Source organism: Schistocerca serialis, chromosome 8, assembly GCF_023864345.2.
Source record: "Schistocerca serialis cubense isolate TAMUIC-IGC-003099 chromosome 8, iqSchSeri2.2, whole genome shotgun sequence".
Taxonomy (NCBI): Eukaryota; Metazoa; Arthropoda; class Insecta; order Orthoptera; family Acrididae; genus Schistocerca; species Schistocerca serialis.
In genome coordinates, this window is record NC_064645.1 from 199833571 (window position 1) to 199850332 (window position 16762).

The 16762-nt window shown below is 38.8% G+C and overlaps 1 protein-coding gene across 1 annotated transcript in view; it reads left to right on the forward strand.

The window, feature by feature from the left end:
* Window positions 1-14716, forward strand: part of LOC126416414 (1,5-anhydro-D-fructose reductase-like) — a 121332-nt gene extending 106616 nt beyond the window's left edge. Inside the window, exons 6-8 of the mRNA XM_050084132.1 lie at window positions 3637-3796; window positions 8577-8674; window positions 14476-14716. Of these exons, the coding sequence (XP_049940089.1) occupies window positions 3637-3796; window positions 8577-8674; window positions 14476-14518 (301 nt within the window). The 3' untranslated portion in view covers window positions 14519-14716. The remainder of the gene's footprint in view (window positions 1-3636; window positions 3797-8576; window positions 8675-14475) is intronic.
* Window positions 14717-16762: the final 2046 nt, after the last annotated feature.

Genomic DNA, 16762 nt, shown 5'->3' on the forward strand with positions numbered 1-16762 from the left:
TCACGTGCTGGTAAAGTGATACGAATTGTGGAGAGTCAGCACAGTTAGTGTCTTTTGTATAGGAGGATAGATTATGGGTAATAGGCTTAAGGTGTTGATCCACAAAGGCAGAGATTTTGTCTGTGGGGGTGCAGTATCGAGCCACAATGAGGCATCCTTGTTGGTTGTGTTAATGTATTTTAGGAAGCCTATAGCAGGTAGGAGTGCAGGTACATCTGTCTCGGTCTCCTCGCCAATTCATTCTAAATTTTCCAAGAATTAGTTACACTGGCAGTACAGGATAGCTATAAGCAAAGCAAGAATTTCAGTGCTTATTCTTCCCTGCTCAGTAACTGACAATTAACATGTGTTTTCCAGTGATTGGCTATAAGGATGCAGATCCCACATCTATTCATTCAGCCTTACACCATCCTCTGATTCTATTTCTCCTCTGTTCTTGAATGTCTCCATTGTTCCCAGTTTTAATTTCTGTAGTTCTCATCAAGTGAGGCAGCACAGTCTTAGCACACTGGACTCACATTACACAATCCGGGCATGTACTCGTCTCTGATGATCTCGTTATTGACGAGATATTAAATCATAATCTTTCTTCCTTCCTTGTCTAGTTTCTCTCTCTCTCTCTCTCTCTCTCTCTCTCTCTGTGTGTGTGTGTGTGTGTGTGTGTGTGTGTGTGTGTGTGTGTTTGCCTGACTCTAGATCTTTATGCACATGGGAGCATAAGTGTCGATTGCACAGGAGTGGTTTGTTCAACTTGCTGTGCCATCTTTCCTTTCTTATCCCCTCCACCCTTTTTTTTGGACTGACTCTGGTACTCAGCCACTTGGTTTGGACTGTGGTAATGACTAACACTTTTTTCATCTTTCCATTCATGGTGCAAGGGCTCATCATCAATCACTGTCCTGTACAATATTTAGGTATCTTAGCATTCTGTTGCCTCATTCACTCTTGTCATTCCAAATCCTTTGACTCCAAACCACCTGCAATGTTTTAATGAAATTCTGTACTGATTCCCTATTTCTCGCAACTCTGGGCTTCACTATTTCAGATGATGATGACGATGGCATCTTCTGTCCATACAGTGATAGACCTGTACCCTCATGAACCTTCAAAATGTTCAAATGTGTGTGAATTCCTAAGGAACCAAACTGCTGAGGTCATCGGTCCCTAGACACTACGTAATCTAACTTAACTAACTTATCCTAAGAGCAACACAAACACACCTATGCCCCTAGCAAGAGAGGCCATGCAATGTGTGACATGGCGCTTCGGACTGCGCATCCACTCCACATGGCCATGAACCTTCAAATTTTATGCTGCCACAACATAAGGTATCAGTGTGTCCTAATCATTAGGATGGCTGTTGACATAATGGGTCAACATCTTCCCTACTCTCTGGTGAACTCTTTCATTCTCCCATTTGCTTGCGAGTGTAATGTGCTTGTTCTTAATTTTTAAGTTCATAAAAACAACAAAATTACTGCGTGGATGTCATCATGAAGATGGTACCTTGGCCCGTAATCAGCATATGTGAAGCTCCAAACTTCAATAACCAATTATCTCCTTGGATTAAGCCACTCACCGATTTGGAACAGCTATCACTTCTAGGTAACATTAAAAGTGATCTATTATCATTAGTGTAAATAGATTTCCTACTGGCATTTCAGCTAAGACATCCAACCATTTGAGCATCTCTGGCTTCGGGTAGTCTCTGCAGCAGAATACACTGATGACTCAATTCAGCTTATTGAGCACATAGTACACAGGTCTTTACATACTGTTCTACATCCTGCTCACATGTTTGCCATCAATATTGTTTGGCTATGCACCGTTCCATTGTTCTTCAACCCCAGTGGCCTCCTAACACATGAGTGTGTGTTTCAAAACTCCATCCTGCAGTGTAGCTGGTCCCACAACATGAGGTTACATAAGACTTAATTGAGAACAATGAATTGTGGTTGTGTTCCAAATGGTTTACAGTTCTTGTCAGCTGCTTGCACCTTCTGCCACCCTGCAACAGTGGATCCTACTGTTGTAATGGATTAACCTTCAGACTCAGGCCATCCATGTTCCTATGAGATTTGCCTGGTTAATAAGTTACCAAAGAATAAAATTCACTCAGTTTTAGTGCCCAATGTGTTAACCCACATGATGGATCTTTTAAACTTATAGCCACTTCAAGGCTGCATGATCTGCTATCAATTTAAATTGCCTTCCATATAAATAACACTGAAAGTATGTTATGCCACACATAAGGATCATCATCTCCTCCATTGTAGAATTATCCCTTCCTGTGCTGTTCAAGTGACATGTGATATAGGCTACTGAATGCTCTGTTCCATCTATTTCTTGACACAACACACAGCCAAGCACAACTGCTTGCATCACATGACAACACAAATTCCTGTTCAAAATTCAGGAAAACCAATACCTGTTCATTTTTAACAATTCTTTCAATCAATGGGACACATCTTCACACTCTGATGGCCAGTGAAACTTCTTCACTCCTTTCTTCAATAGGTGAATGAGTGACCGTGTTATCTTTGCAAATTTTCATACAAATTTTCGATGCTAATTTGCTAGACCTGAAAAAGATTGCAACTCTTCCTCTGTATATGATGTTGAAAAATGCTATGTGGCTTTTAGTAACCGGGGATCCATCCTGACTTCCTCTCAACTAATCACTATCATTAAATAATGTACTACTTCTAGCACAAAGTGACACTTATCTGTACTGAGTGTTAGGTGCATTGATTGCAACTGCTTAACACCTCACTTAGTCTTAACAAATGCTCTTTCATGTACTTTGCAAAGATAAATGTGTCATTTTAATACATCATACATTGCTTGATTTAAACCTAATAAGGTGCAGACCTGATGAGATGTGCGTTTCAATTAACAGGGACGATACTGCACCTGCCAAGATTATGTCAGTTTATTCATTTTCATCATTTTTACAGTACACCTCAACTTTCAGTATGAATAAATCCGTCACTTATTGAGGCATATAGGCTTTTTTCTAAATGAATGGTGAAACCTAAATTTTTTGGAGAAAGAAGAATTGCAACAATGAATAATACTTTTGTGGTTCATAATTAATTGTTGTCAGTTAAAATCTTTGTTGTCCATATCATAATCCACATCTTACAGAACACATAAATCATTATTTGACTTAATCAAAAAATTAAATGAATCTAGTAATTATGGTTAGCTGATTGGGGAATAATAATCAATAAAGAGATTTGGGAACAAAGAGTAACATAGCACTGCCACTAATATTGCAAAGTGATGTTACACACTTGTAGTTAAATTTTATTATTACTTTTTACTAATTGATGACATTGTATGGAACACAGGGTTCCAAAAAATTGTCAACGTGTTTTCATAAAAACTGAGAAAAGACTTTACCAGCTGTGATTTAGTCAGGGAGAGGTGGATAGAGAAAAAGAACTAAGTAACTGAAACATCATTATTCTCTGCCTTTTGAGTTATCTGTATGTGTCCAGTGAACATTCAGCTCCCACCTCCATACACCTTGATAACACTTTGCTGCCATATTAGCTTTACTGTAAGAAATAAAATATTTTAGAGTCAAATGAAATTAATGGCTGAATGTCTTTCCTATGCCTCCATTTTCAGATTAGTAAGTGTCAGTCCGATGAGTGACCCGGTAGTGTCACGTATTGCAGAGAAGTACAAGAAGACGGCTGCACAAGTATTGCTGCGGCACATCATGCAGCGAGGAATTGTGGTCATCCCAAAAAGTGTCAACCCTGACCGCATCAAACAGAACTTTGATGTAAGTTATACCATGTTTGTCAGCGGAAGCAGACAGGCTGTGTGTGTGTGTGTGTGTGTGTGTGTGCGTGTGTGTGTGTGTGTGTGTGTGAGAGAGAGAGAGAGAGAGAGAGAGAGAGAGAGGGGGGGGGGGGGGGGAGGGGGGGCTGTGTGTGTTTAGGTTGCCCAGACAAAAGTGCTCACATTAACTTCTTCAGCACCTAAGGTTTCTATTTAATCTGTATATAATTTCGAACAGCTATAGTACAGTAGTTGAAGAGATGATCCCTGAGAGTACTGTTACCAGCTTTCAACTGGAAAGTGCTAGTGTCTGCAGGCAAAAACTATAATTGTCTATAGAGCTGTGACAACAGTGAGGCATTGGCATAGACACGTACAGAACTGGCGGCAATAGACATGTGAAGCAGCCATGTCAAGCCCACTGCAACTGTCAGGGGTTTTCATTCACTGACTGTTCTGTAAGCTGCACTAACTCTGTGTTGATGCAGAATTCTTTCAAATGGTGGTGGTGGTGGTGGTGATTGTTGTTGTTGTTGTTGATGATGATGATGATGATGATTTGATGGTGGTCTTTTGTCTGAAGATTAATGCAGCTCTTCATGCTAGTCTAACTATGCCTCTTCATCTCTGCATAACTACTGCAACCTATATTTATTTGAACCTGCTTATTGTATTCAAGCCTTTGTCTTCTATACTATTTTTACCCACCACACTTCCTTCCATTGACAATTTGATAATTCCTTGATACATCAGGATGTGTCCTATCAGCTGATCCCTTGTTTTAGTCAAGTTGTTCCATAATGTCTTTTATCCCCGATTTGATTCTGTACTTATTTGTTATTTGAACAGCCCATCTAATCTTCAACATTCTTGTAGCAATATATTCAATACCTCATCCACAAACACACCCTCTCGAAACCTGGCGAGCAAGCTACACCGCGATGCAGAGCGCCTCTCTTGCAGAGTCTGCCACTTGAGTTTGCTAAACATCTCCGTAACGCTATCACGGTTACGAAATAATCCTGTGACGAAACGCACCACTCTTCTTTGGGTCTTCTCTATCTCCTCTGTCAACCCGACCTGGACCCCACACTGATGAGCAATACTCAAGTAAAGGTCGAACGAGTGTTTTGTAAGCCACCTCCCATCACCATCATCATCAGTTAGTGTGGTGGTGAGTTGGGTAGTGGTTCCATTCTTCCAATGTTATGGAGAGACACTGTTGATTACTCCTGGTGTCATGGTGTGGAGAGCCATCAGCTATTTAAAAATTACCATCCCTCTTAAGATCAGTTTTATCACCATACAATGATCCTACTTGAGATCTTCCTCCATCATGAGAAATGGCTTACTCAGGTCATGCTAGTAGGGCTGCAGTTTGACATGGAATTAAAACCATAATACATCAAAATTTTTCTCTTGTAGAGTGTTGCCAAAGGAGAACGTCACTGTAATTACAAGGATAAATTTCCAATACTGAGAATAGAATGGTTCCAATGGCTCTAAGCACTATGGGACTTAACATCTGAGGTTGTCAGTCCCCTAGACTTAGAACTACTTAAACCTAACTAACCTAAGGACATCACACACATCCATGCCCGAGGCAGGATTCGAACCTGCGACCGTAGCAGCAGTGCGATTCTGGACTGAAATGCCTAGAACCACTCAGCCACAGCGGCCAGTGAGAATAGAATCCCAGAGTTGTGAGCGAGGATAGAATCCTAGACCTCTGAGTTTGTAGTCTGTCACATAGGCATCAAGGTGCTGTAAATTTGTCATAATTTCATTTCAAAGATGTGAATACATCCGGTATCAAATGTCAATTTCTACTACATGACAGTATGTCTTATTGTAATACAATTGTGCTAAATCCAAAAAAGATCGCAGTATCAGTTGTGTTACTATTATATGTAATATTTACTTTTTTATTGAGTGAGGTGGCGCAGTGGTTATCACACTGGACTCACATTTGGGAGGACAACAGTTCAAACCCATGTCCAGCCATCCTGAATTTTTCCATTACGTTCCTAAATCACACTAGTCTCCTCCTTCTCATTTACTATGCAGGTAAGTGAGATGTCCAGATTCTGCAAAGGTTAACACAACTGTCTAGTAAGCAGGAGATCGTGCATTTAAATCCCAGTCTGGTAAACATTTTCACTCATCACCACTGATTCCATGTAAAGTCCCAATGCAGCTGACAACAATATTTCCTTCCTTCCTTTTCCTTTCCTTTCTTCCCCTCACCTTCGGTTTACATAATATGTATGACAGCTGTGAATGTGAATGTGAGTCCAGTGTGATAACCACTGCGCCACCTCACTCAATAAAAAAGTAAATATTACATATAATAGTAACACAACTGATACTGCGATCTTTTTTGGATTTAGCACAATTGTATTACAATAATATGTATGACAGCTGTGAATTCCACATGGTGTCTGTTTTTATGGATGTGTCTGAGACAACAGACACCACATATTCATACAATTGATTCACCTCAATAGGAATGAAGCCACCACATTCTCTGCTGATACACACTTATATTCTTGCAGGAAACTGAAAATTGTGAGCATGGCGGACATGGGCAGGGACTGTGGATAGGTGGCAGTAGTTGGGAATGTTGGTTAGCCGGATGCATGCCAAAATAGTTGTGCAGTTGTAATAAACACTTTTGTCTGGGAGCTGCAGTGCTTAACACAACTGCCTAGTAAGCAAGAGATCCCAGATTCAAAGTGAGTCTGGCACTCATTTTCACTCATCACTGCTGATTCCTCACAAAATTCTGATGCAGCTGACATCAATAGTTTCTTTCCTTTCCTTTCCTTTCCTTTCCTTTCCTTTCCTTTCCTTTCCTTTCTCCCTCCTCCACCTTCAGTTTACATAATATGTATCACAGCTGTTTATTCTGTGTGGTGTCTGTTCTTTCACACATGTCCAAGGGAACAGATACTACCCATTCATATAAAGTGATATCTGTTTATCCTGTTTCAACAACAGTATGAAAATTGCAGTATTTAAAGTATATAGCTCAAAAAGAGTAAAAATCTTTTGAAATTCCAACCACATATTCCTGTAAACAACTTAAAAAACTATGTACTTCACAGACATAACACTGTCATTATGCCCATCATCATCTTCTATTCTCACATTGGATTCTGCTAACTGAAGCATAATTTAATCTTTCCAAGCCTAACTACATTGTGTATGTTTGTGGTTCAACAGGGAGTTACTTCTACAAAGGGGGTAAATATTCTGTAGATGGGGGTAGGACTCAAATTGATGTTGAGATATGGCTAAAGAGAATTTCATTCATGTGAAGTAACACCAGAGCTCACAGCGAACAGCAAATGATACTATTCATTAGTATAGCCAGCAGGTACCTGGCAGAGTCTGTCTGGTTTGACACAGAGGTCCTGATGAGCTCTGTCACTGAACTCTTCACTGCAGGTAGGCCATTGAACCTGGCTGTTTGTAGCATCCCCACACTATGTTGTTTTGCTGTCTGCTGCTGGCAGTGGCACACATGGCTGATTGACAAAATGGTGCATCAGTGTCTCATTACAGGAGTCTTATCACACATTTTCATAGTGATAGGGCAGTTAGAAGGTCAGGTGTGTCATCAGCCATGTACCTTCAGAGAGAATGTGTATCACTGTGTCCCATAATTTCTCTGCTTCATGATGTTATGACTATACCATGATATTATGTTGGTTGGTAACTGTTTTCAGTACCCGCCAAGCACAGAGTTTTCTATGTCTGTTCTTTTCCTGATATTCACATAAATAATGGTGCACCTTACACGAGAAAATTCATCAGCCAGATAACACATTAAATGACATTGTTTGTTTGTTAATGTATTTCATTTATATTAATTTTTAATGTAAATTTTTGTCCAGTGCCACAGTTTTCTTGAATGGGGTTGTATTTCATTGGTGTTCATATAAATTTACTGCTTTGTTTATAATCACATGACACAACATAAACACCAGAGCATCTGCCCACGAAAGGCAAAGGTCCTGAGTTTGGGTCTCTGTCTGGCACACAGTTTTAACCTGCCAGAAAGTTTCATATCAGTGCACACTCAGGTGCAGAGTGAAAATTTCATTCTGAGAATCTTAATATGCCAATAGTTTTCATACTGTATCCAATAACAAGGGCTAATACTTAAAAAATACTTTTGTATTAAAGAAAAATGTTGGGAACTAGAATTTCCTTAGATTTTGTGATGACGTGTGTGCTCTATAAAAGAATGCAAATTCCAGATCTGATCAGTAATGTGATATATCATTTCATAGTGCCTGTTTAATGCTGCACCACTTTTACACAATGAGTGGTTTTTTCACTCCATATGTGTAACATATGGACAGCATAAATAGGAATAACATGTAAACTAATAAATAAATTTTTGGCTTTACTTTTTCCACATATCTTTCTCCTGTTGCAGGCACTCATTGCCTAATACTCCCTTTGAAATTCTTGACCACCTCTGGTTTTTGCAGCTTATCCAGATTCTATCTTAGTAATTTTCCATCCCTTTCCACATTATTGTGTAGCTCTAAACAAATGTCACATCCCCCATGTTTTGCAGTTGTGTCTTTACTGCAATTCTTACTAGTGTACCTGTATTTTGGCATAGCTTCCCCTTTTCCGCCTCCAAACTCCTGCACACATCTATATACAGTTTCCAAGATCTTTTTTTTTTTAATTGATAAATCATTTGAATGAAAACACGTCACTTAGTTATAACACAATAAAATTACCGCTCAGGAATTTTTCAGGTTTTTGATTTTGAACTGACAGAAGAAGATATGGATGAACTAGATGCACTTGACAAAGGACCAAAGTGCCGAATATTTAATGAAGTTATTGCACCAGAGTAAGTATTTTCCCCTCAGTCATTGCTTTATTGGTTACTTAGTATATTATTATGTATGAGTCTGTGATAGCCTGGTAAGTAGGTTTCCTATCTTTATATACTAGTATGTGGCTAATTCAAAACATGAGCAACATTCAGTCATAGAAATAAAATACATAAAATCTCCAATAGAAAAAAACTTTTATTGGTGGTTCTGACTTCTTACAAATCTATTTTACTGTTGTTACTGTTACTATTATAATTGCTGTTAAGCATTTTTTTGTAATGTAGCACTAAATTTTTGCAAGTAAAAATAATACTTGTGAAGTGAGAACAGTGAGGTGGATGGTTGAGAGGTTCCCAACCCAGAAATGATGGCCCTTTTCCATTGTTTGGGCATCTGTGTGGATGAACTTTGTCATGGAGTACTACTATCCCAGACATCAGTTTCCACACCATTAATGTTGGATGACACATATCAGTTTGGTGTACATTTCTTGGTATGTGTTAGGTGTAATTGTTGACACAGATTCCATGAAATCAAGCAAATGAATGCCATTCTCATTCCAAAAAGTGGTAGCCATAATTTTTCACTCAAATAAGGAGGATGCTCAATTACTTTTTCTTTCCAAAGTTAAATGTTACCATTTCATTGACTGTTCTTTCGATGCTTGTTGGTGTAGGATATCTCCAAATCTTATCGCCAGTGCAATGTGATAAAATGAATCCTATCCATCTTGTCAATAATGGTCTAATAGTGATCATCCAATGGACATTCTTCAAATCAGACAATGGAAAATCCAGGATGAAATGTAACAATATTATTAAAAGGAAAGTTTCTACTCACCATATAGCTGAGATGCCAAGTCGCAGATAGGCACAAAAAAAAAAATGACTCTCACCGTTAACGCTTTCAGCCGTTGGTCTTTGTCAACAATAGACAAAACACACACACACACACACACACACACACACACACACACACACACACACACACACACACACACGCACGCATGCCCGTCTCAGGCAACTGAAACCACATTGCCACATTGTTGCGCCTATCTGTGACTTAACATCTCCGCTATATGGTGCGTAGCAACTTTTCTTTCGTAATATTGGGACATTCTTCAAACTTTTTTATAATGGACCAATTCCACAGTCTCTCGTTTGGAGGAGAGAGAGAGAGAGAGAGAGAGAGAGAGAGAGAGAGAGAGAGTTTTGCTTCAGTTTGTCAGGATAGCGTAGTTGCTTCCACTCAGGCATTTCGTGTTTACTCAGCAAGTGAGGGTCAGGATTCCATGTCACCTGAAGCAAGACTGACAGATTATAGTGAAAACTCTATATTATCACCAAGATGGAGCAAATACAGGTGCGTGCCCTACTCTGGTGGATGCAGCCTGGTGTTGATCCAATGTGTCTTTGTATTTTGTCACTCGAAGCAGTCACGCCAGAAAGCAACATACCCTGCCGTGGGGCTGCCCTCTGACACATACTGCAGTAGTGATAAGCTGGTGCTGTTGCTGCATCCCTGCAGGCTGGAACGACTGCTATTACTAAAGCTAGTGTTGACTATGTGAAGTCTTCACTAGCTTTGGTGGGCAGCCTGGCAGTGTTAACCTTGGACCCAGATGATCATGGCCAGCAGTTACCTGATGGAGGACTTGATATACAGCATTCGCTGCACTCTGTCACCAAACGTTTCACCGCTGGTAGAACATTGAGCCTACCTATTTGAAGTGTGTCCACACCAAGTTCATTTGCTATCCACTGGCAGTGGTAGCAGTTAACAGGTTGGGTGTGTCATCAGCCATATGCCTTCAGGCATCACTGTCTCCTGTATTTCATCTGCATCACACTATTCCATCTGTACCATGACATTGCGGTGGTTGTTAATCATTTTCAGTACCCATCTTGCACACAGTTTGCTGCATTTGAGCTTTTCCTCATAATTGTGTAAATAATGGTGCACCCAACAAGGGAAAATTCGTTGGTCAGATCATGAATCAGAACTTGTCAGTCAGAACACTGTTTTTTGTTTACTTCTCCACTTATTGCACTATTCCATCAGTCTAGATACTGGGCGTGTCACTCTGCTCTTCATCCTGCAGAGCTTCATGGGCACTTTTAAAGTCTTAACAACATTGTCTAACTCTTCTTTCACTCATTACTGTAAGCCCATAAATTAGGCACAACTCAGGATTAATTTAAGCATCTGGAGATCCTTTTGCAACAGAAAGTTGAAATACAGCACAAACTTCACATCTAATGGGAACAACAATTGAAGCCATTCTTTCTTCCTTTCACCCACAGCCAAATGACTGTTGCTGTGGTATTCAGTTCAAAGACTCGTTTGATGCAGTTCTTCATGCTGCTCTGCCCTTCACAAGCCTCTTCATCTCTGCTGCAGCCCACACACTCTTCCGTTCGTTACCAAACTGATTGTTCCATGGTGCTTCATGATGTTTCCTGCCAACCAACCCCTTTTAGTCAAGTTGCATCGTAACCTTCTTTTTCCCCAATTCAGTTCCATACCTCCTCATTAGTTTTTCAGTCTACCCACCTAATTTTCAACATTCTTCTGTAGCACATTCAAAATTTTCTGTTCTCTTCTTGTTTCAATTGTTTATTGTCCATGTTACATTTCTGTGCAACACCACACTTTAGACAAATACCTACAAAGAAGATTTCCTTTCATCAAAATTTATTTTCGATGTTAACAAATTTCTCTTATTCATAAATTCTTTTCTTGCTACAGCCAGCCTGTTAGTGTCGCAATTTCTAATTTGATTCTCTTCAGCATCACCTGATTTATTTCAGCTTCATTCCATTAGCCTTGTTTTACTGTTACTGATGTTCAGCGTGTAATGTTTTTTCCAGAAACTATCCATTCTTTTCAACTGTGTTTTCAGATCTTTTGGTGTCACTGACAGAATTATAATGCTGCCTGTAAATTTTGGAAGTTTTTATTTCTTCTCCTTGAAATAAAATGGTGGAACATGCCTAAAACTCAGTCATAGGTGCCTTAATCAAATGGAACCACATGGTTCAGAGACCTTTTCAAATCTCAAAGATCTATGTTGTGTATATGCAGACTGTAGTGACAAATTGGCCTCCTGTTCACCAGGCAGATGTGCTAACCACTATGCCACTCTGGCACAGTGGCTATGCACAACTGTAAAAGTACCTTTGCATGCCTCCTTCCTCGACCCAAATTCCCATTAATGCCTCAGCCCGCTTCTTATTGAGCCCGCTTGGTATGGAGACACTAAACTGTGCCTGATTTTTCAGGCAGCATCCCCCATTACGTTCAATGCTGAGGTGCTATTCCAGGCATCTGCCTAGCAAGCAGGAGGCTCAGATTCAAATCCTGGCCTCGGTATAAACTTTCAATAGTCACTTCAGTCTGCATATATACATCGTAGATGTTTGAGACTTAAGGTCTCTATAGCCATGTGGTTTCATTTGCTTCCAAGATAAGCAAGACTCAGTATTGCCTCACATGTCCCTACATACACTGTTTAGTCTCATTAATGTGATCACCTGCCAGAAGCCTGGATAACCATCTTTTGCAGTGCAGACCACTGTGAGGTCTGTGTGAAGAGAGTCAATGAGGTTCTGGAAGGTACCAACAGGAACATGGAGCCATGCTGAATCCAGTATCATGGCCAGCTGCACTAAGTTCCTCAGTTGAGAATCCATGGCACGAACAGTCTGAGGTGGTCCCACAGATTATAAGTTGGGTTTAAATCCATTGAATCTGGTGGACAGAGGAGAATGGTAAACTCATCCTGGTGCGCTTCGAACGATGCAAAACACTGCAAGCTGATTGACATGTTGCATTGTCCTACTGGTAGATGCCATCATGCCGAGGAAAAACAAACTGCACGTAGATGTGAACATGGTCCCCAAGGATATAAGCATAGTTGTGTTGATCCATTGTACCTGCAACCTGGACCTTTCCAAAAACTATTGCAGGATGTTTGCTTGCAAACGTTTCATGCCATACATGCCAATGGCCATCTGTCCAGTGTAGCATAAAATATGATTCATCTGAAAAGGCCACTTGCCACCAATCAGTGGACATCCAATTGCAGTATTGGTGTGCGAATTCAGCCTTTGTCGCCGATGAACAGCAGTCAGCCTGGGTGCGTGAACCAGGCACCTGCTGCAGGGCAGCCATACATAGCAACATTCGCTGAACAGTTGTTGAGGATACATGGTTGGCAGCCCCTTGGTTCATCTGGGTGGTCAGTTACTAAACAGTTGCGCATCTATTTGCCTGTGCACATCTATGTAGCTATCTTTCACCCCTGTCATCAATGGCTCATGGTGTACCAAAATTGCTTCAGTGTGGGCTTTGGATAGTGCCATTTTGCCATGCCCAGTGTACTTTAACCAATGTGACATGCAGACGGTTTACAGACTTAGCCATCTTGGAAATGCTTCTAGCATTGGCCCAAAAGTCAATGATCATGCTCTTTTGGACATCAGATAAATCACTCCGTTTCTGCATTGCATCAAAGACTGCACTGTTTTCTGCATCCCCTCCACTACTCAGAGCCATGTAAAACTTTATGTTGCAATGTGAGAGGAATGAATTCATACATAATTCAGTCTTATGTACCTCCACAGCTAGTGCTGCCATCTGTCGTGTGAGAATGGTTATTGTAGGTGGTGATACATTAATGTGACTGGACCATATATCTGTGGAACACAAACTGAAGTTTCTAAAGCTTAGTTTCTACTAATTTTTCCATTACTCTACTTGAAATGCAACTGGGCTTAACAGTTGATAGTGGGTACTCGACTTCATTTCTGGGCAGTCTTCGATAGTGCAGTGGCTGTAAATGAATTTGTGTCTGTTCCACCAAAATTTGTTGCAACATACTGAGATCTTGACAGTATAGATAATGATTTGGTACAGCCAAGAGAAATTTCAAGAAATGCATATTGACGTCAGGTTTCTCTTTCGGAATTACACATGTATTGCATAATATGGTTACAAAACTGTATAAAAACTGGCTCTCAAAAACTGTAGGAAAAGTGAGCCCCTGATGGCTGATTCGCCACTGCTTATATATTGTTTTAAGAATCACTGATTACGTCATCCTCTATTACAAACAGAAAATTTATGGATTACAATCAAAAACTTGCTGGTGTATACAGACTGAATTATGTACGATTTCATTCCTCTCACATAGTAACATAAAGTTTTACGTGGCCTTTAGCTTTTAGTATTGAAAGTCGTAAAATAAGTTTGTAGGCAATGCTTTATAATAACGCTGCTTATATCATGAAGATTATTTGATGGGAAATGTTACTAACATGAACATGTGCTCATTACATAAATACTAACAAAAAGCTGACTTCACTTCTTGTGAAAGGTATTCTTGAGTTACAGAATGAGAATTGTTTATGTTTTATGTTCAAGTGTCGATTAGTAGCTGTCCAACCAGAGCAGAGATGTAATCAAATTAATGACAGTATATAAATTGAGCTTTAAAATGATCAGGTTAATGAAATAATAATGTTACAAAATTTGCATCAGCCTGTAAATGTGGCATCCTGATACCTGAGGTCAACACTTGGTGCCATTCTTATCCTAATGATCATATATTGGTATGTTTTATACTGATTCAAAATAATGACTTCTGTGGCTTCATAAATAATCAGTAAATGGTACTGCTGTGGTGTGATATTGTTCAGATTTCATACATTTAAATATTAGCAAATGGCCCTGAATTTTCTGGTATCCTCATAGTTTCATTTCATAGGTGTAAGTAATATTGCTTTTGTTTTCACCCTATTTTTTCCTATTCCAGACGAGCCAAACATCCAGAGTATCCATACCATCAGAGATACTGATATTTCAGTACTCACAGCACTGGGTAAAATGTCAGAAGCTCTCTCAGGGAAGTCTCGAGATATGCTGGACAGCGGTTTTGGGCCTCCACTTTTGTGATTGGTGTCTTTCCTGCAAAAATTTGTATAAATACTTATTTTAATAACACATTTTATATTCTTGTAGAAAAAATTACAAACATATATTCTTGGTATTTTTAATTTCTTTTTGATTTTGTGTGAGATAACCCAGTATTTCCTGCTGTATCCTTTCTTAATTCAAATACCTACATTATGTTTTCATATTTGACAGTGTGACATAATTTGTTATTCAGATAACAATGTTTTAGATCTTTGAACAACAAACAATGGCTGTTTCTTGCTACTACAGTCAGCCAGGAGTGTATTCTCTCTTATTAAAATGTGTGTGTTTGCAGGGAGGGGAGGGGGGGAGTTATGGTGTGCACACTTGCAAGTACTCACCCTTCTGGAGGCAATATGTTAATACTGCCAATAGATGCAAAGAAAAGTAAATGTTACAGCCCAATCCTAACTTTCAGAATAACAATTCCTTTTTCAGTGAGGAGAGAGAGTTGTATTGGAAAAGGTTAAAAAGGAATGCCTGGTCATTCACACCCCAGTATGAGAGAGTAGAAGTAGAAGTTTATTGTCTTGTAACATACCATTTCAAGCCATTGACTTAAAGTACAGGAGACTCGTCAAAACACAAAAACTGGTTCACAGTTTTCCTTATAATACCAGTAATATAATATACAGTACTGAATAATTACTTAATTAAGGGATTAATAATTTTTATTCAAAAGGAACAGACTTTTAAGATTAACAGTCCTAAGTACTTCTCTCTCCTGCTCGAATTTTCAGGTTGTCATTTATGAATTCTTCTACTGAATAGTAACATTTCTGCACTAGTTTCTCATATAAGGATCTTTTCAGTGTTTCTAAATTTATGCTGAGCAGTTCTCTTCCTTTCACTTTATTATAAATTTTCATACCCATATAATGTGGAATTTGAGCATAAAGTTTCAAATGGTGGGTGGGCATCATAAAATTATTTTGATTTCTGGTGTTGTAATCATGTTGAAAATGACTTGCTACAAATAAATCAGGGTTACTGTGTACAAAGATAATCAACTCATTCATGTATAGTGAGGGAACACTTAATATACTTAGATTTAGTTAGGAGTAGGCGACATGATTTTCTTCACCCTACACTGAACACATTTCTAATGATGGTTTTCTGAAGTTTTAGTATTCAACACATATGGTTTGAGTTACCCCAAAATATAATTCCATACGTTATTGCTGACTCAAAGTAGCTGTGATAGAATACTTTTCTTATGCCCATACTGATAGCATTGTACAGTATTCTCACTGCAAATGCTAGGCTATTTAATTTATTTGCATGGTACTGTATATGTGATCCCCATGATAGATTTTTATCTAGTTGCATTCCTAGGAATTTCACAGCAGCTGGTTTCTGTGATTGACCTGAATATCATTTAATTTTGCTTGTTTTGTTTTAAACTGTATTAACTGAGTCTTTTCCATGTTTAATTTTAATCCATTTAAATCAAACCACGTATCTAATTTTTCTTAAATATTTAATACAGTTTGTGGAATTTGATCAGTACTGTTGCTTTCAATGACTAAAGATGTGTCATCTGCAAATGAAACTGAGTGACACCCAATATTAAGTGGCAGATCATTTATGTAAAACAAAAACAGAATGGGACCTAAGACAGAACCTTGGGGTACACCATTTGAAATGGTTTTCCATTTTGAAGTATAAGTTTCTCTCTCTGATGTTATAGCCACTCTTTGTCTTTGGTTGGTTGGATAGGACTTAAACCATTGTAATAATGTGCCCCTAATTCCATACTTTTCCAGTTTACAGAGTAGCAGGGAGTGATTCACCCTATTAAAGGCCTTTGATAGGCCACAAAAAATTCTTGTGGCATGCAGTTAGTTGTCTAGAGATGAGCTAATTTTGTCAACAAAATTATTTATAGCAGATACTGTGGTTTTGCATTTTTGAAATCCATACTGATTTTTTGAGATTATTTTAATTTTTTCTATGAAATTTTGAATTTGTATGGTGGCTACCTTTTCAAAAATTTTTTTTGATAGTGATGGAAGAAGAGACACTGGGTTTCCCATATGTTCTTTTGTGCCTTTATTTTTTTAAATTTTTTTTATTTTTTATTTTTTTTTTTTATAGTGGCTTCAGTGTTTGGAAAATAACCTTCT